The sequence below is a fragment of the Malus domestica genome, chromosome 14, assembly GCF_042453785.1.
Source record: "Malus domestica chromosome 14, GDT2T_hap1".
Classification (NCBI taxonomy): domain Eukaryota; kingdom Viridiplantae; phylum Streptophyta; class Magnoliopsida; order Rosales; family Rosaceae; genus Malus; species Malus domestica.
In genome coordinates, this window is record NC_091674.1 from 26,916,493 (window position 1) to 26,935,756 (window position 19,264).

General features: G+C 37.0%; 4 protein-coding genes across 12 annotated transcripts; 1 reads left to right on the plus strand and 3 right to left on the minus strand.

The window, feature by feature from the left end:
- Positions 1–1,793: 1,793 nt before the first annotated feature.
- LOC114820827 (succinate dehydrogenase subunit 7A, mitochondrial-like) lies at positions 1,794–4,399 on the minus strand. Of its 2 annotated transcripts, none has more exons than XR_011575414.1 (4): positions 4,236–4,395; positions 4,055–4,126; positions 3,052–3,733; positions 1,794–2,936 (listed from the first exon to the last, which is right to left on the minus strand). XR_011575414.1 is itself a non-coding variant. In XM_029092058.2 (4 exons), exons 1-4 carry the CDS (start codon positions 4,287–4,289, stop codon positions 2,044–2,046), a joined length of 312 nt encoding a protein of 103 aa, XP_028947891.1. In that variant the 5' UTR covers positions 4,290–4,399; the 3' UTR covers positions 1,794–2,043. The 2 variants fall into 2 exon arrangements, 1 of the variants encoding a protein (XP_028947891.1); XM_029092058.2 differs by having other exon boundaries at positions 1,794–2,126; positions 3,631–3,733; positions 4,236–4,399.
- A 93-nt stretch (positions 4,400–4,492) lies between these two features.
- On the plus strand, positions 4,493–6,828 carry LOC103455246 (uncharacterized protein At5g50100, chloroplastic). The gene is made up of 8 exons (XM_029092057.2): positions 4,493–4,794; positions 5,158–5,300; positions 5,462–5,569; positions 5,783–5,839; positions 5,942–6,007; positions 6,138–6,198; positions 6,290–6,336; positions 6,543–6,828. The coding sequence occupies exons 1-8, from the start codon at positions 4,533–4,535 to the stop codon at positions 6,585–6,587; spliced, it is 789 nt and encodes a 262-aa protein (XP_028947890.1). The 5' UTR covers positions 4,493–4,532; the 3' UTR covers positions 6,588–6,828.
- LOC103455316 (UDP-glycosyltransferase 74B1-like) lies at positions 6,721–8,919 on the minus strand. Its single transcript, XM_029092055.2, has 2 exons — positions 8,139–8,919; positions 6,721–7,577 (listed from the first exon to the last, which is right to left on the minus strand). The coding sequence occupies exons 1-2, from the start codon at positions 8,796–8,798 to the stop codon at positions 6,852–6,854; spliced, it is 1,386 nt and encodes a 461-aa protein (XP_028947888.1). The 5' UTR covers positions 8,799–8,919; the 3' UTR covers positions 6,721–6,851.
- A 646-nt stretch (positions 8,920–9,565) lies between these two features.
- LOC114820987 (calmodulin-binding protein 60 A-like) lies at positions 9,566–14,216 on the minus strand. 8 transcript variants are annotated; one of them, XM_070812193.1, is made up of 9 exons: positions 14,009–14,160; positions 13,688–13,841; positions 13,302–13,364; positions 12,925–13,003; positions 12,010–12,062; positions 11,415–11,905; positions 10,917–11,077; positions 10,513–10,716; positions 9,566–10,414 (listed from the first exon to the last, which is right to left on the minus strand). In XM_070812193.1, the coding sequence occupies exons 2-9, from the start codon at positions 13,777–13,779 to the stop codon at positions 9,803–9,805; spliced, it is 1,755 nt and encodes a 584-aa protein (XP_070668294.1). In that variant the 5' UTR covers positions 13,780–13,841; positions 14,009–14,160; the 3' UTR covers positions 9,566–9,802. The 8 variants fall into 8 exon arrangements, with proteins under 8 accessions (XP_070668294.1, XP_070668295.1, XP_028948314.1 ...); XM_070812194.1 differs by having other exon boundaries at positions 14,015–14,153; XM_029092481.2 differs by lacking the exon at positions 13,302–13,364 and having other exon boundaries at positions 14,009–14,216.
- Between the last annotated feature and the right edge of the window lie 5,048 nt (positions 14,217–19,264).

The following is a 19,264-nucleotide window of genomic DNA, read 5'->3' on the forward strand; positions in this document are numbered from 1 at the left end:
GCGCCTAACTGATCTTTTTGGACCCAACGCAAATTTACATAGGGAGTTTTAAAGAAATGTTTTCGATATTGTTTATTTATAACGAAAAATTATATTTTTATCTTTTTTTTGTTACTATTTACTACATATTTATCTATCATTTTTTATTAAAATTAAAATCATTTTGAACTTTTTGTTAGTTTTCCTAAATTTATATGCATGAAGTGATTTTGTTCTTTTTTGGTAAAAAAATTAGTGACTTATTAATTAACAGTTGTAACTGAATGAAATCAATTGATTTTGTTCCTTTTAACTCATTACTTATTAATTTCATTTTAAAAAGTCACGTAATTCGTATTAATTGCAAGGGTCTCATAGTTCATATCATTGAGAATTGCACTTAATTTTTACATATGATTTAATATCTTAATGGATACGGTGCTGTGTTTATACTAATAAAGTAAATGAGCAACATTCAGTTGTTTTCTAAGGTAAGAAAATAGGAGATATCTTCCATTTCTGAGTATTTTTGTTGTGGTATGGTCAGGGATGGGGCATATGATGGTGGTGGTGTATGTCTGTATGATCTTCTTTTTGAATATTTTTGACATTATTTCTATCATATGGGTCAGTGGGCCAAAAACTCAATAATGCTTCCAATTTTAAGAGTTTGCTCCTTCTCAATTTTCAGCTTCTTTATTATCAATAATATTTTTGCTATCCAATCTCAAGAAATTGCGCTGTTCACTATTTTATTATTTTCGTTTGATAAACTTAAATTTTAAGATCTGCATAGTAGATAGATATAAATTTTAAAATATAAATTCATACAACGATGATAAATAAAATGATGAACATTACCGCTACTTAAGGTGACGAGCAAAAAAACACCATTTATATGTTTGGGAACTTTAACGAAAAGCATTTAGTACTGTTCACTTTAACGAAAAACCACATTTTTTATACTAAAAAGTCAATCCTGATACTATTCATTTTACCCTTTATTTTGTCCTTATCATTAAAACTCAAAGTTTTCAAGCCATTTTCATTAGTTTTCATTTTTTATTATCATCCTTTTTCAATGCTTCATACATCTGCTTCTAAATTTCTAATGAATTTGAAGTCACATGGAGTGGAAGGAAGGAACCATCTGGAAACAGCACATCGTCACCAGCCTAGCCTAGCCACCACTAGCTAGCCAAAATATTATTTTCTTGGAAAAAATAACGAAAATGACTTGAAAATTTTGAGTTTTAACAAAAATAATAAAATAATAGTTAAAATAAAAAGTACTAGAATTAACTTTTTAGTGTAAAAATATAATTTTTCGTTAAAATAAACCGTACCAGAAGCTTTTCGTTATACTCCCTTCTTTCTTTGAGTGGGTTGGATTGGGTTGGGTGGTGCTTTGTAGCCGCCCCTACCAAAAGTCAAGAACTTTGTACACTAATTAATTGCAATATATTTGTAATTAAAGTAAGAATAAAGTATGTATTAATTTCATATTAGTATCTTTAAGTTGAACACTGCTAATCCTTTTGGAACTGTTTTCAATCTGAACCCTTGGTGTTTCTCCACTGAAATCATCAATCAATCACCAGTCATCCATTCCAGCTGCAATGCTCGCTCTGTGGTTCACAGATACAGATACCAAGAGCAAATTGAATACATGCGATTAAACACATCATCTTAACGAACTCATCACCAATTTTGGTCTCTTCAACTGGTATCGGTGAAGTATGCGCGTTGCAAACACGAAAACAGTAATGGTTTGGTAATGTTCCTTCTGCATTTCCAGCTTGGGGAAGGGTATATGGTCTAAAATTAAGCAAAACATTCATTACCCGAAAGAAAAACAAAGAATGTTCAAATGCATTTGTTGAAGTTGTTCTACGATTTCTATAGAATAGACTATTATTACGAAACAAAACCTGATGGAGATCAGAAACAGATATTCGGAAAGCAACCCGGCATAATCTGTTTTCTACTTATTCAGCATTCAGAATCAACACGTTCCAGCATGGTTGCTAGAGAAAATCAAACACCGCCCACATACACACTTGATTATGCACTTGCACCCGAAGCCCCTGCTTGTCTCCTAGCTTCTTCTCGCATTACCGCTTTTACATATATTTCATAGCAGCAGCCTGTATAAATATCACAAACACATGAGTACTGGGAAACTGGGAACACTGTAACAACTAACAAGTAAAACAAGACTCAAAAATGACCGACGAAAGGTACCATAATAAAAAGAAAAGTCACAATCAAAAGGAAGTCCATTATTGCCTTCTATCAAGAAATGTACTCAATCAAGTGTTTTCAACCTATCTTATACGCAGATATCAAACAGTTGGATCATAGAACACAGATTATTACTTAAAATATAAAACAGATTTCAACAGTTTAGAAAAGAAAAAGAAAAACTAATATCGTTCTCTAATCAGGTCTTAATGATCCTGATTGCTATTTTCCATTGTTTGTCATGCCGCTTTCACAGATGGAAAAAGTAATCATATTTTTCGCAATGAATATAAGAAACAACAGATTCTACCCATAGTTTGGAGGTGGATGTTGTTATAAGTCTATGAATGTGCATCTGTGAATACAAACACTCTTTGCAACCCTAGAAAGGGAAGCAGGAAAATGAATCCGTCTTGCTTGTGACTCATCCTTGAGGGGCATATTCTAAGCTTAAGCTATATGATGCTAAAACAACTGTAACCCCCAACCCTTCTTTCATCATAGCCTTACTGAGAACTTTACTAATCAGACAATAAGGTATCGTTTGGTATGCAGACGGGACGGGACGGGACGGAACGGAGAGGGAGCAAAGATGTCCTCAGATGGAAACAAGGAGGAGGAAGAAGGAGACGGAGAGGTTATAATTTTGTGTTCCACGGATGTAGAATGAGTCGTTCCAGGGGGTGAGGCGGAACGAAAAAAAGTGCACAAGGCTCCCGCTTTCCGCAGGGTCTGGGAGAGGTGAATGTCGGCTAGCCTTACCCCCATTTATGGAGAGACTGCTCCCAAGTCTCGAACCCGAGACCTACCGCTCATGGGCAAAGGCACCAAGCGATGGGCGCGTTCCACCCGTTAGGCGCACCAAACGTGGGACGAAACGTCTCGTCCCACTTCGTTCCGTCTCATCCCACGTACCAAACGGTATCTAAATGCAATCAAATCAATTGATCATATACTTTAAACAAGGAAAAGGAAAATAATCAAACACTAAACATTATAATAAAACGGTTCCATATTGAAGTTTTTCCTATTGAAAACTGAGTATCTGGTCTCTTCTCTATTTGCCATTTGGGTTTGTTGTGTGAGTCTCAATACGATGCCCTCTTCAAGTAAGTACTTACATATTCTTGTAAATATCATGTTGTTAATCTCATCTCTGAACGATCTACTAGTTTGATAGATTCTAACAGATTCGATATGTTGATTGACTATCACCACATCCCCAAAACTGTAACAAGATTACCTTAAAATTCTCAAAATGTACGGTAACTAGAACTAATTTACGAAAGCCAGAGGAGTGCGTAACAGCTACGTCTTACCAAAAGTATCTTAGTATCATGGTAAATTAAACTTGAGCATAGCAACTCATAACCATCTGATTAAATCTCAAGCAAAAGAATTGCGTACCAGCAATGACAACAATGGTAAGAACATCTCCAAGCCTTTTAACTCGCGACACGCCCTTCTTATGCGACTTGAACCGTTTTAAAGACGGGTCCGCTGCCAAGAGCTGCAATGTTAAACAACTTAGTCCAGCAAAAATGCACAACCCAACCCGTGAAATCAATCAAACAACACATTTACCCTGCTGCTAACAAACATCACAAACAAATAAACAAAAAAAATCTGCACAAATAAATCAAAAGCTAACATCTTTAAGCTGTTTGCTCAAATGGGTTTGCTACCCAGCTATCAAAAATGATAAAAATACAAAGTTTCAAGGACGAATCTCGAATACAAGATGAAATTATAAGCTTCGTCAAAATCCTGTACAGCTGAAAAGAAAATTAGAGAGAGAGAGAGAGAGAGAGAGAGAGAGAGAGAGACTCACCGCTTTCTCGCGGGGCCCTGGCTCGACGTGGAACTGGCGGCGCGATTGGGAAAGCGAATCGTTCTGCGCCCTCTGATTGTCGAAGTGAGAAAGTTAGATTTAGCGAGAGACGAAAAACTGAGCCAAATCAAAACGGCGGCGACGCAGATCAAACGTGAGAGAGAGAGAGAGAGAGAGAAACCTGCGAGTGGGATTGGAGATGGGAAGCAACGGAATTGCGGAGCAGGAACGCCATTGTTCAAGACCCGAGCTTGAAGTTGAAGCAGCAGCTATCAAAACCAAATATTTGCGTAAAGACTCGAGCTTTCGCTATCAGGCCGAATTTTGTGTATTATTTTTCTTTTGTACCCCCATATTTTTGCCATATCATTTAGTTTCCCACCATATATTTCTATTCCACCCCCATACTTTTGCCATAATATTATTTTAGAACTCGCCGTGTCATGTTTATGGATGAAGGATAGGCTGCCACGTATACATGGTAGTTACGAACCAGTGCAATCCAACCAAACTAACTTTGAACCTTTTGGTTCCAAAATCTCAATCCCAAGAGCTCTGGATTTGGTTACAGAAGGAGGAAGAAGAAGCAATGGCAATGAAGGCAGCTGCTTCCGCATGCAAAATTGGAGGGAGACAAAGAAACCCTTCTCTCTCATCAATTCCTCTCTCTCTCCAACAACTCAAAGTTCATCAGATTCATCGTCCCCAAAGTTTCATCTCAGCTCCTATTCACCAACCTGGTGAGTTAATTGATCCTCTTTACCAAACTCGAGGACACGAAACAGACAATAAGCTGCATGGTGCTCCATATTATCTGTTTAGCGTCTTACTAGTTATGCTATTGATTTAAGGTTTAAGGTTTGTGACCAGTTTTATTTGTGCGTATATTAATATTTTTTAACTTGTTTTATTGTTGGCAATCACAGTGTGACATGTGTGTATAAATTTTCATTATCTTTATTCGCTTGAGTTGTTTATGCATATGTGTCAAATTGTAATTCGTACTAAATTTTTAAGGAGCCGAACAATGTCTGAGGGTTATCGGGTTTAGTCTATTATTGTTGGTTGCTTTATATGATGCATATGTATGTATCTGTCTGTAGGGTTTAAGTCTTCAGCCAGGGCTATTAGCGGGGCAGCTGCAGACCCCATGACTCCAAAGAAAGAAAATGATCAAGAACAAACACCTCAGAATTGGAAGATTAAAATGCTCTTTGATGGGGATTGCCCTTTATGCATGCGAGAGGTCTATCCGTACCTTCAAACGTCTATCTGTATATTCCTGTTGTTATTTTGCTGATTTTAATGTAATTAGCGTTTGTTTGATGAGTTTCGTGAGAGTGAAGCTACGGATTCTTTTTGTTCTTGATGGATTCGGGTGTATTGAAGTTTTCGTTACAATGGCAGGTGGACATGCTGCGAGAGAGAAATAAGCGTTATGGTACTATCAAGTTTGTTGACATAAGTTCAGATGATTACTCCCCGGAGGAGAATCAGGGGCTGGACTACAAGACTGTAAGTTTGCATTGATGAAATTTGATACGAAGATGTACAAATCAATTTATATCAGTGAGAGTATTTCTTGTTTTGCATACCTAATATGACCTCGTAAAATAAGATCTCGGATTTCCTGAAGCTCATATGAAAAATCTAGCTTGAAAATTAGACATGTTTTGGAAAAAAGATATTAGAATTTAGAGACAAATTCTTGTGTTGGCTTTTTTTTAGGTTATGGGAAACATTCATGCCATCCTCTCTGATGGAACTGTAGTCACTGATGTCGAAGTAAGCCCCTTTTCGTGCCACGTTTGAACTCCCTATTTTGAGTTCAATTTTACTTTAAGCTGTCTAAAGAGATATTGACTAAGCTGATGAAAACTTCTGCAGGCATTCAGAAAGTTATACGAACAGGTGGGGCTCGGATGGGTATATGCCATAACTAAATACGAACCTGTGAGACTCCTCTTTCAATTCTTATGTTACCTGCATCGATATTCATCAATTTCCATCTTGTAAACTGAATGGTCTACAAAGTTCGTCTTGTTATATCTGGGGGACTAATGGGAATGCACTTTATTCACAGATCGCAACAATAGCAGGTGCTGTATATGGTGTTTGGGCTAAATATCGTCTTCAAATCACAGGTATGCTAATTTGTTAACACTGCTGCCTCATATATATTATGATTAATATGAACTTATGTTATATGATGCCGATATCCTGTTTTTGTTTTAGGCCGGCCACCTCTAGAAGAGGTTTTGGAGTTGCGAAAGAAGAACAAGGTCAGCACCGTTCGATCACTTGGATTTTATTTCTAGTACCGTTCAATGCCTCTAATTGAATCTGAATGGGACTTGAACGATTAGCTTATGTTAGACATCAAGCAAGTCTGCTGACAGTTTGAATTTCATACAAAAATGCTTAAGATTTTGAAATATTTGAACCCTTTGGTGCTAATACGCATCCCGTTATCTGTTTTCTGATGCAGGGAGAAGTATGTAAAGATTCAAAAGATTGTAAACTTCCAGAGTAACTGGCACCAGTCGGGATTTTTGAGATTTCGTGTTTGGTTTCCTCCATTGTCCTCCAAACTTTTGGCGCTATATAAGCCTATACCAAATACGGAGGTTTTTTTCTTCTTTTAGCTGACATCTAATACTGGTATATTATACAAAGGCAAGCATATGTATAGATTTCACACTCATACATTCTTTCATAGTTATATGTAAACAATGATGATGAATGTAAAACGTCGATAAGCTCAGTTTCTACCATGCTTGAGTTTATTGTTGCTTAATTAGCCTTCTTTCGGCATTGAAAGCTTGGCTACAAATTCATTGATGTTGTCATCTGAGTTTCCCCCTACACTAACAGATCTCTTTGCAGCCTCTCTCCATTTCAAGGCATTCCTTTTGATCTCCCCACTTCTCTCTCCTCCCATGACTTCCCTCACACACATCTCTATCTCATCCCTACTCACGATCCCCTCTTCATTTTTCTTAACTCTCACTCCAACCCCCCACAACTCCACGAATTTTGCATTAGTCGGCTGGTCACTCCACTGCGGCATCACCACCATCGGTACGCCTAGGCTCAGCCCTTCCAATGTCGAATTCCATCCTCCATGCGTCACGAAACAACCCACCGATCGGTGTCCTAGAACCTCCAGTTGGTTGCACCATGGCACAACCAATCCAGCTTGACCTACTGACTCCAAAAACTCATCTGGCAATTTTCCCTCAGGACCTTTCACGACCCACAGGAAATTCAGACCACTTGCTTTCAATCCCCAAGCAATTTCTTCAACCTGTTTAGCTGCAATCTCTGCCATGCTTCCAAATGAGACATAAACCACACTTTTAAGTGCTTTTTCCTCCAGCCATTTCATGCACTGGTCTGCTTTTGGCTCCCAGAGACTTGCTCCATAAGCTATGTCTCCTTCCATTTGTTGATCCAGGTAGGCTGATGGCACCATGGGCCCCACCATCACCAGGGGCCATAGACCCAGCATTTCATCCAACAGCTTTTCAACAAACATATTAATTAATAAAATGAAATAAGAACAATTAATTAGAAATTTGCAATTGCTTCATAAATTGGAAAAGTAAAACACTGATGATTTTGATCCTTGGCTCTTTTGTCAATCGTACCAAACTCACTTGAATGTTATATCCTCATCTAAGCAATAATACTCAACTTCTGTGATATACAGGGAATTTCACAAACGCAAAACTGGAAGGACACAAAACAAAACAACCAGATGCACTAAACCTTGGTTTATATACGGATTTATTGTTGGGTAGTGATCGAACTTCCCTATTATTTCCATGCTTTCCTCCCTCTGGCTTTTGAACTGAATAAATCAAAGGGAAGAAATGCAGAAGGAGAAAACGACAGTGTAAAAAGCACTGCCACCAGTTCTATAAAAACTTTGTTATCGTTACTATTTGTGCATATTTCTTCATAAATATTCAGTTTCCACCAGTCTGATTCTTCTTTATTTTTTTTTTCTTTATTTTGAAAGGAAAAAAAATTACTTTTAGCTAAATAATATCAAGATCTGGGAGAAAATTAACACAATTACCTCAGTTTCCAACTCTTGGAAAGAATTACAGAAGACCCAATCATTTTCCTCCAGCTTGCTAAACTTCTCCAAGATCACAGCCAAATAAGGAGAGTGAGTCTCACTCTCAGGCTGTGAAAGAAAACTTGGCAGCTCAGAAGGAGCAAGTGGGGGAAGGCCAGGCATCTTCACCAAACCCCGATCATCATCAGTTTCTTGCAACATAAGCAACGACTGACGGCGATTTACGACACGCCAGAACATGGAGCAGACAGAAGCTGAGACGGTTAAAAATACAGCTCCGTAGATTTTAAACTCTTTGGCCACATCAAGTGCCCATGGAAACAGTGAATCATACACAATACAACTGACAGGTGGTGAGCCTGCTGAGGCATTGAGCTTCAGTATAAGCTCTGCTAGGGTTTTCGAGCCAACCGTTTTGAATGAGTCTAGGTAGGCTGCTAGGCTTGGTGCTTGGTTGAATCCGCTTTGATTGTAGCCGTCGGAGATGGGTTCGATTCGTACGGTGGGTGCGTAGATGGATTTGATGGTGTAAGGGGTGGTGGCTAGGGTGGTTTTTAGGCCTTTGGAGGCTAAGCGTTTGGCAAATTGGAGGAGTGGGTTTATGTGGCCTTGAGCTGGATATGCGACCACAATTACTTGCCCTTTTTGGTTCTCCATTTTTTGTGTTTGGTTTTGGTGGTCAATAGAGGAAATATTTATAGGTAAAGTTTGAGGTTTATTTACCAAGTTTCCATGGAAAATGGTGGCTGAGAGTTGGAAAAACGGCTCCCCAGTTGAAATTATTGGGCAATGAGTTGACTGCAATAGCGTGTTAAAGACTGTTAGTTGCTCCTGTTGTTTGGGAACCGGATCCTCTCCGGATCCCCAAAAATTGAGCAACCTGAGAAATCAATCAGGGCCGTTGAAATTTAATCTAACGGTTATAATTATTATAATTTTTAAAGGGGCTCCCTGTTTGTAGCCGTTGGATTAATTTTCAACGGCCCAGGGTCATTGCTCAGGCTGCTCAGTTTTTGAGGATCCGGAGAGGATCCGGTTCCTGTTGTTTGCACTGTAGTCATTATGATTCTTTGATGTCACTTCGTTTATTAGAACGTGGGTATTGTAATTATTTTGATTTCGGACATTCTATGTGTTCGTGGGATCAACAATAGCGCAAGTTCCACGTTAAATTCCGTAATCAAATACATGAAGATAATTAGGAATCAAATCAAATAGGAGAAGCTATGGTTAATCCCAATCCGTTGTTTTTATTCCTGACACGATTCATGACTTCCCTCGCTTCAGGCAAGTAAAGATGAATGTCAGATTACTTTGCACCGATTTGGGGTTTGCTTCCGCTTATGTAAGAAGCACTTCAACGCTTCTATTAGAAGCACATTTCAGAATCTAGAAGCCCTTTTTTCCACCCAACACTGTAAAAAAGCTAGGAAAGGATACCTTTATTTAACAAACCTACATAGTTACAAGCTAACAACTTGATTGAGAGTTTATTTCTCTGGCCACTCAGAACTAAGAAACTAGTAAAAAAAACTACCAGATATATTTACATCTAACAAAACCTCCAAGAGATCCCACTCTACCTGCACACGTAAGTACTATACGGGCAGCCCTAAACGGTATTTGCAACTGTAACCAAACAATCATTTCACACTTGATTACTAGTATCTCTGTATATCTTGAACTCTTCGTTTCGAAGCCACGCTCCTCATTATTGAGAACCACTTCAGCACACTGAATAGCTTTGTCCATCTCCTGTGAGCCTTATCAGATATGGCAACAGCTGAACACGGCAAAAAGTGATCTACAGTGCTATGTAGATATTGTGATTCTGAACTCATGTTGTGGGACTCTAGATTAGCATCGGAAAACTGCAGATGATCCTCAACAAATAAAGCATGAGCCATGGGGTCGGTGTCAAAGATCATGGAGTTGGTGACTTGACCTGGGAAACTCAGAGTCTGGTCGTATCTAAGACCGAAGCCGTCAATGTTGTGCAAGGCATAATCATCCAAGCCACTGGTGCTACCCACCGAATAGATGGATGGGATGATATCTGGAGAAGAGGCAGATGGCTGTGCATAATCAAATCCACCAATCTTTTGAGAAGCCAAAAACTTGCTTCCGCCAAGATCCTCTGCCCTTGGTGAGCTCGATGTGTGAAGAACATTAGTGAAGTTGGAAGATGCAGCTATAAGAGAGGCTTCATCTTCAAACGGGACTACTTCTTCCCAGTGTTCAAATGCAGAAATGACCAGGTGGTAGCCATCAGCCTAAAAACAATATTTGACCATAAGAAATTAGACATGACTTAAGAAAATACAACAGAAAAAAGATAAAAGCGAGTGGACTGAGGTGATAGGTAGCGTGCCTTTTGTGTTTCAGACAGCTTACTAACAGAAACATATTCATGTTCCAACAGAAGTCCCATCACTTGCCCTACAATGTTGAAGGCGACACCAGTTTCCTGTGAACTGGGAGGGTAGTACAAGTACACCCTCTTATCGAGTGTACATCTCTGAGCATGCTCCACAGTGACTTCCCACATCTTAGCAGACATACCCGTCCCAAGGATCTGCAATTTTCCACCCAAAAAAATAAAAAAATATCATAACCACTAGGATACTTGGGTTGGGTTGAACAAGGCTGCTCAAACTAGTACATTTTCCCTTTTTATGAAACATTTAAATGCGCAAGATGATATGTAATCTTCAAAATAAAGTATTAATCATTGGAAAAGGTAATTTCACCAAGATAAGAAAATTCAGTAATTACATTCCGGAGCCTTGAAGGGTTTATGAAGAGTTGGATGAGAAAATCATTCACAGTGTTGATGCTTTCCCGACTCAACCGCTTATGGAAAGCTCCGTCCTTGCCAATCTTTTCTAGTCTCCATACTTCATCAAGCAGAGATGGAGGGTGGTGTTTCTTGTACACTGCAGAACCAGAAGTAGGTCAGGTTATAATATTGTACGTTTCCTTAAGTTAGCTGATCCTAATTTGAAGGCCATCAGCCATGCATGATAATCTCAAATGAAAATATATGGAGTTAACTACATCCAATATAAGGAGATATTATGAAAAGATATGGTTAATTTTTACAATGAAATTTTTTGTTTAACTATATGGCCAGTCTGATCATAAATGAATACAGTTAAGAGAGCACAACCCCGACAATGGAAAGGTGAAAGAACACTCGATCTTAGTATCAATACTCTAGCAATAACCTTAGAGACAATTTATTTAAAAATATACCAAATAAGAAGCACTCACATTCTCCCCGATGATCCCTGACAATAAAGGATTCTGTCCTTGCTTCTCTTATTCTAGTTCCATCGAAGTTATCTGAAACTCTTGCTCCTAGCCTAAACTTACGGCTCCTTGTCCAGCTTGAATTATCAGTAAAAGAAATCTCACCCACAAGTGCAACTCCGTCTTTAAGATTCAAAACTGCCTCTCCTGTAAGAAGAGGTTTCTTTCCATCCCTCTCTCTCACAATGTTATTCTTGAAATCTTCAAGTGTCCAATTATCACCCTCCTCACCGTCAAAATCACCCTCAAGAACAACTAATTCCACCTTGGCTGTGGATTCAGGCCCGGATTTGACAATATGTCCACTAAAGCAATCAACCAAAGCTACTTGTACAGTGGAGCATTCTTCTCCTTCAATCCGAGCTCCAGTAAATACTGGAAGAGAGATGTTATTTAAGAACTGTAGCTTTAAGATTCTTGATTCAGAAGGATCCGTCTCTTTCCCACAATTCCTAAATAGAAAGGTAAAACATAAATCAACTGTTGTATGGCAAGAGTGAAACTACGGATTTGACCCTAAATTGCTACATCTCAAAGCTTTAGAGCATCATCTTACTGTTTCATACTCGCCAAATGCTTTCTTAGGGCCTCCTCAACTTCTTCTTTAACCTGAAAATATATAACAATCAATTAAAGCTGCAGCACCATAAAACTAAAAGGATGCATCCAATATGCATGCATGTATTGAACTGCAAAGTGAAAATCAATTACCATATTATGATTTGCAGGGACATAAACTTAAAGAAAATAAATAAAACCCTCCAAGGTATACTTGAGGCCTAAGAAACTTCAGAGAGTGAATGTGAAACCATTTTATCTTGACATCGAACACGCAAAATTTTGAGAATGAGGACACTAGCTGAAGGGGTCATAGACTATTGTACGCAAGGCGAACTACATGCTATTAAAAACGCCCATCTATGATCATAAAAGTTGTTCCTAGAAAAGGTTATGGTTCGAGAATACCCAATTTGGTCATCCCCCATATGAGAGAAGCTAAAGTGATAATGAAAGGGCTCCCTGGACCCATTATGATGACGCATCCTAAGTTCTAGGTCTAACTGGCAACTCGTGGCTAGGTAACATTGACAAATTGAAATTTTATGGTAAAACGACTCCTTGGAAAGAAGAGTGCAGCCCTCACTTGGCGGAAAGGGGACCTGGTGTCAGGCTAGAGCAAATGCGACCACAAAGTGGGCTGCCATGCACTGATGCACGTTAGCTGCACCCTGCAAAGCATGGTGGTGTTTTACACTTTCCAAGCTAACAATGGCTCAATTCAGTTTTAGTGCTTTTAGCACAGTCGTGTACTTATGAAGTTTATAAATCATATACAACCCCTTCAAATATACAATACAGTTTTACAATTACACAGTAGAGCAAGAACACCTACAAGATTCGAGCTCAATGGTAGAAATTACACAGATGCTAAATCCAAAATAAAAGGAAAATAGAATGGGAAAACACTTACAACTTTACGAATCAAACGCTCTAGAAGTGGCTCCAGTAAATGCTGGACTTTGTGCAATCTCATCGTTTCCAGAACCACGCTGAAAACCAGTAATGAAGGCATTAGAAAGAAACCAGATGTGAAAATTATCATACTTTGTTTTGGTATCAAATTTTTATTAAGAAAGGCGGATTCATTTCAACTTGTGATTGAACTGAACAATCAATTATGTCTTCCAGACAGTTATATCAAAAGTTAATTAGCTTATCTTTTACTTATAAACACCTATATCAATTTCCATTATCTTAAGCCAAATGCACTCGCATTTCACAAATAAAGCACCTTCATTTACTAAACTAAGCTTAGAAATTCTCAAAACCACAAAGTTCATTTCTTACAATGAAGATACACAAATCATTTTCCGACATGAATTCTCGACGCCAGTTCCCTGTCCATCCATCCTTCCAATCCAACATAAGAATCTCAATCAAATTTCCACTCAACAAAACTCAATTCACCCGTAGTCGAGAATCCCATTTTTCCTAGAAAGGAAGAAAACTAAACACCACTTTCACAAGCCAAAACCCAATTCATATTTTATCCAATATTTCCACTATGTAACAATAACCCAATTACAAAGCAAAAATAAATATCCCAAACAAGATACAAAGACTCAAACTTTTTCAATAACACACATGGGTTGGATAACATTCATCAGACACTTCCACAATCCAAACAAAACCCAGTTCGTATTTTATCACAAATAAGATTTACAGACTCAAACCTCTGGAAACTGGTCTTCCTACGCTTGTCATCCGGACTACTAGTCCCATCCGAACGACCCTTGCCTTCATCCTGCTGCCTCTTCTGCGACATTATCGAAACCCAGCAACACCCAGCTCACCAGCAACAAGCACTGAGAAGCACTGGCTGTGCCACTACACAAACATGAAGAACAACAGCCAAAAGCACCAGCATTCGACAAGCAGGCAATAGAATTAGTATTATTGATCCACAGATACAAATAATAACAGAAAAATAGAAGGGCTTAAATAACAATAATAAATGGGGTAATAAATGAGAAAAATCCAAATCTTGGTAGTACAAGTACTGTTTGCAGAGGGCGAGTAGCTATCCGTTTTCAGAATTTGGTTGTGTCCGGGATGATCCTTCGTCGACCCGAAAAACCATCTCTCTTCTTTCGGCTTCTTCCTTCAGTGTCACGCAGAGGTGGACAACATACTCGCACAGGTGCACAGGGAGAAGAGAGAGCGTTAAGATAGGTGATGTGATGAGGATGCCGTGTGGGGCCCGCAAAAGCGCGTTTAAACGACTGGTAAAAGTGGGGTCCGGGTGGCCAAATGGACGTCGTTTTTGATAATTTGTTTGCTCAACTGAAAATAGAGCGACGCATCAGCTCATGCGTCCACTGGGTTGGTCCTTGTGGACATTTCAACCTTAAATAAAAATAATAATATCACTCATTACTACTCATTACTATTGTCTGATAATATTTATTTTTACTTAGAAATGATAGGTCTTAAGTTTGAGTATCGTGAATAGCGAATTCAATACCAAATTAGACTGACTAGACTTAACCGAACGCTCTCTCCACTTGTGTAACAATATCAATATACTAAAAAATAATAATAATAATAATAATAACATCTTAGATAAATACTAACAAAGAATTGAAAACTTTGTAACGGTTCAATAGCCAGCAAACGAAAATCCTCAAAATATTCGAGGATTTTCTACCACATACTACAGGAGATTGGATCTAGCTGTAAAAAGAATGTTTGGCTAATAAATAATTAACATTTTAGTCTTTGAACCCATCAACTGATACGAAAATAATTTTCTCACAAACATTGATTGGGGGTGTATTAGCAGAATTGAACCAAAATTTCTCTTTTTTATCATTAATTGAATCATTGTTCCAGATCGAGTCTGCCATATGTCCTAGTATTTAGTATAGCCACTTAACAAGTAACGAGATTTGTGCACAAGTTTCGTAGGTACCAACTGAAAATTCGTAATTTTCAACATTATTGTCATTTATAGAGGGGAATTTCACGAATTTAGGAGGAATTCCCAAGCTAAGAGGAGATTAAAGTGTTGAATGATGATTACTGAAGACGTTTTGAGTTAATTGAGTGGTGATTTTAGTGAGTATATGAATGTTTAAAAATATATGTGAATAGTGTGCTTCTAATAAATTGGTATGATAAGTGACGGATTGCCTTGATAGTTAGGGTTTTTCTCATCAACTCATTACGTTTCAAATTTAAAACTCTCATCTCTTTAGTATAGATTAGTGTAGAATACTACTTGTAATAATATAGAATAATAGAATTGGAATAGCAGCGAAACCTTGTTATCTTAAAAGTATGTACAAAGTATTTATCCGAACGGATCCCCATTTTTTTTGTAGAAGAATAGTTGTGGGGCCCATTACACATCGAACTTAAACAAATCGAACATTCTATTTTTTGAGTCCTCATTCATAGTCATCCTTGCAAAAAAATCAATTTAATCCGAAACCACTTACTTGATTGTCATGATGAAATTTCAATGTTTTTTAGAACATAATGTTCATCAATTTCTTTTAACTCAATTAGATGCCTCAAACATTTTCGATTTGACTAATATTTTACAAGAATGGTCTATAAAGTACAACTTAAAACATAAACAATTTGAATCATTCAAGTTTAATCTGAGACCAAACTAATCCCAATTTTTAAAAATAAGAATTTTTTGAATAAGTGAGTAAAAGTATGGTACACGCTGAAAATTAAGGAAAAACCTAGTCTCATTTTTTAAGAAACATGAAGTCTTTCTTTATCTTGTTATAAAATGTCAAGCTGACGCAGAACCTTATTATATTTCTAAACTGGAGCATAACCACAGAAATAATCGACCTTGTTTTTATAGCAAACCTAACAAAAATTCCCAACAAGCAACAACCCAAATAATGGATTATACTGATCCGATATGGTTTGATAAGGTTCCACGTGGAAAATAAAACACAATGATTGGTGTATGAATTGAGTTCGTGGCAGTTTTGGGCATGTGACATAGGTGTCCTTGCGTAGGACCTCTAATCTTAAAAGATTCTTAAAAATCATATCATCTATATACATACCAACTTGGTTTGTGGTGCAAAAACTTCATCTTTGAAAATTTTATGGGTTTGCTTATGAATAAGAGAAATACGGTCTTCATATGCATAAGAAAAATTACTTTTATGTTTTTAGTTTGATTATGACGACTTTGGTCTAAAGTTCGTTTGTATTTCTTTTGTTTATTAGTTTTGTTGATTTGAACTATAACATAAGTAATATTAATACGTTAATTTTTTTTATTAATACGTTATTTAGACCGTGTTCATTCGTTTAGATGTTCTTAATTAATATGCTATTTAGATTCTATAGGCATATAAATTAGCTTTCTAGCAGCAGTCTTTCTACACAGGCTCATTTACTATTTTCTGCATAGAACATCTAAAATCTCAAAGTTGACCTTGAAATGAATTCAATGAAGTTTGTTAATAATTTTACATAGTGTAGGTTATATTGCTTATAAGCTTAAAACTACATACTAAAGAAAAGAATAAAAAAAATTTCCCTCCACATATTTTAGATATCTTCCACATTTGTCACGTGAACAACTTTGTCATTTCAATAGATAAGGCAACTAGTTACGTATATATCTAGTAAACAACACTTTATACGATACTTTTACCTTCCAAGAAGGCAACGTTTGCCCTCGCAAGATGAGAAATTCTAGTACGTTTGCACGTATCTGGCAGCTCTCTCACAAAGGGTTCTGAAGATCCCACATCCCTTGTGACTTTTGAGAGGGCATGTGCATTGGCAACCTGCGTACAAGACTTTTTCTTCTTCGGATTCATTGAGGTATAAACTACCTTACATATCATCTGATCCCCAAGTTCAGAATTTTTTTATGAAAGAGCTGGCTTCTGCCCTTTGAAATTTAAGATGTTCTTAAAATATGTCATCTAACTGCTTAAATGAATTGCCTTTATGGACACTACTAGGTAAGATAGCTACTAGCCTTATGTCTTTGTATGCTTTGCTATGGGCATCTATCGATAGGCTCACTCGATATATGTTGACATCTGTCGGCATGCTCGCTCAAAAGCTATTGACATCAAGTAGTCGACATGCTTATTCAAAAGCTATTGGCATCAGTTGACATGCTCACTCGGAAGCTGTTGGCATTTGTTGACAAGCTTGCAATATAACTTGACAAATGACTTTAGGCTTACCAAGTCTCGATGAAATGCCAATTTGCATGCTATTACATCCAAAAAAATTTGTGCATTGCACTCGGTATTTTTACTGACCTTCCCAATAATATTTCCTAGACCCGCAAGTGCATATTACTCCATCTATTACAACGGTAAAATGCTAGGTTACACTTGATCTAAATATTCGTCAACCATCTCAAGTCAATAACAATACAACGTCACGAAAACGGAATAAATCTTCTTCTATCCCTTGGGAATAATACACCATCATTGTCTTCTATCTAGACAAATTTCATAAACTGGATTTTAACAAAATTCTCCTAAAGGGGAATAAGAGAAATGCTAACAAAATCCTCCTAAAGGACTAACAAAATTCTCATAAATTGGATTTTAACGAAAGTCTCCTTCTCCTAAAGCAGACTCGGAGACTCTCTATAGACTCTCCGACACCTCAAGATTTTTGCATACTATTTTATAATGTAAGCACGAAAATTGTACCACAAAAATAAAGTAACAAAAAATCCATAAAAAAATCTTATTTTTCAGAAAATCTTCTTAGTATTTATCAGAACATAATAATATCTCTCTTCTTTTTTTCAACAATAATATCACCCTTGTGAATAATAACGTTGTAAGAAACAAGAAGTACGCCATGCATGCATGTCAGAAATGTTGAAAATGTCAATCACAAGATACTCCATCAGTCCATCCCACTTCCGCGAATCTTCCTACTCTGTACTTTTAGTACAGTCCCAAACCCAAACCCTAGATTTGTGCTTGTCCTTTTACCACAACTAGAAAACGATTCTGAAATACCGAAAATGCCCTTCACACAGTGGACTTGTGAAATTTTAGGAGACGACGTTGGTTATTACCCAGAGTCTTTGTTTTTTCACGTTGGTAATGAGAACAAAAACAGCAAGATGCCCGTTGCCGGGAAATCTTACTTTTAACTTTTTGTGAAAAAAAAGGATGCTATTTACAAAGATACTTATCTAACGGCTGTTAATTATAAATCGCCGTGTTTAAATATTGTATTCATTGCAATCACAGATAGTTTATATATATTTATGTGAGTCGAATATGAATTTTTTATTTACTTAAATTGAGGGTGGATGTCGTCAACAGTGTTTGAAATTCTTTGATATGATCGATATTTTTCCATGAAAATATAAAAAAAATCAGAAATATATGGAATGGAGGGGGTGATGTTTGAACTTCACGAGATATTATAAAAACTCTTAATTCGGCTAAAATCAATATATTTCGTCAATATTTTCGATATACTGATTCAATATCAACAAACTGTAATATGACATTAAGTTTCATTTTAAATGACTATTTTTTAACAAATTTTTATAATTCCAACCGTTATCGATATAAATATAACATCGATATTTTTACAAATTTATATATCAATATTTTTGCATATACCGATATTTTAAACCCTAGTCGTCAAGAAGCGATGCGCTATTGTTCTTTAAAAATGTTAGTCAAGTGATTGCAACCTTTTACCCGTGAGCACATGAATAAAATTAAGATATCTTCAATGTAAATAATAAAGAGAACTTTAACGAAAAGCACCCGGTACTGTTCATTTTAACGAAAAACCATATTTTTACACTAAAAAGTCAATCCTGGTACTATTCACTTTACCATTTATTTTGTTCTTATCATTAAAACTTAAAATTTTTAAACCATTTTCATTAGTTTTCCTAATAATAAATAGAGATTAAATGTCGTTAAATCAACCGACCTTTTAACCGGCACCGAACACATGTTAGGTAATTGTTTGCGTGTTGAACTGTTTCAGTGGCCCCGTGTCTTTCTTCTTTAGGGATGAAAAATAGGGCCCATTTCTTTCGTCGTAGCTTTCACGGGACCAGTGGGCCTGTGTCCCTGACGTGGGTCACGTGAGTGGTTAAGAGATTCTCGAGCTTGCCACTTTTCCACTTGATGAGGGGTTTGATTGGTTGTGATTTTGTTAACAGTCGTTGGATGGGAGAAATTTTTAATTACGACGGAAACTCAAATATTACATCACTTGTTTTAATAGGAGTAGTGAGAATATTATTTTTTAAGTTATTA

What these genes read in the sequence shown, in the direction of transcription:
- LOC103455316 (XM_029092055.2), bottom strand. Translation starts at nt 8,798, where the DNA reads ATGGAGAACCAAAAAGGGCAAGTAATTGTGGTCGCATATCCAGCTCAA. An exon ending in TCCAAGAGTTGGAAACTGAG is followed by an intron (nt 7,578 to 8,138) that starts GTAATTGTGTTA and finishes TTTGTTGAAAAG; the next exon opens with CTGTTGGATGAAATGCTGGG.
- LOC114820987 (XM_070812193.1), bottom strand. Translation starts at nt 13,779, where the DNA reads ATGTCGCAGAAGAGGCAGCAGGATGAAGGCAAGGGTCGTTCGGATGGG. An exon ending in ATGATTTGTGTATCTTCATT is followed by an intron (nt 13,004 to 13,301) that starts GTAAGAAATGAA and finishes ACTGGTTTTCAG; the next exon opens with CGTGGTTCTGGAAACGATGA. An exon ending in AGCGTTTGATTCGTAAAGTT is followed by an intron (nt 12,063 to 12,924) that starts GTAAGTGTTTTC and finishes ATATATTTTCAG; the next exon opens with GTTAAAGAAGAAGTTGAGGA.
- LOC114820827 (XM_029092058.2), bottom strand. Translation starts at nt 4,289, where the DNA reads ATGGCGTTCCTGCTCCGCAATTCCGTTGCTTCCCATCTCCAATCCCAC. An exon ending in ATCTCCAATCCCACTCGCAG is followed by an intron (nt 4,127 to 4,235) that starts GTTTCTCTCTCT and finishes TTCGACAATCAG; the next exon opens with AGGGCGCAGAACGATTCGCT. An exon ending in CAGGGCCCCGCGAGAAAGCG is followed by an intron (nt 3,734 to 4,054) that starts GTGAGTCTCTCT and finishes TTAACATTGCAG; the next exon opens with CTCTTGGCAGCGGACCCGTC.
- LOC103455246 (XM_029092057.2), top strand. Translation starts at nt 4,533, where the DNA reads ATGGTAGTTACGAACCAGTGCAATCCAACCAAACTAACTTTGAACCTT. An exon ending in CTGTAGTCACTGATGTCGAA is followed by an intron (nt 5,840 to 5,941) that starts GTAAGCCCCTTT and finishes AAACTTCTGCAG; the next exon opens with GCATTCAGAAAGTTATACGA. An exon ending in CCATAACTAAATACGAACCT is followed by an intron (nt 6,008 to 6,137) that starts GTGAGACTCCTC and finishes CTTTATTCACAG; the next exon opens with ATCGCAACAATAGCAGGTGC.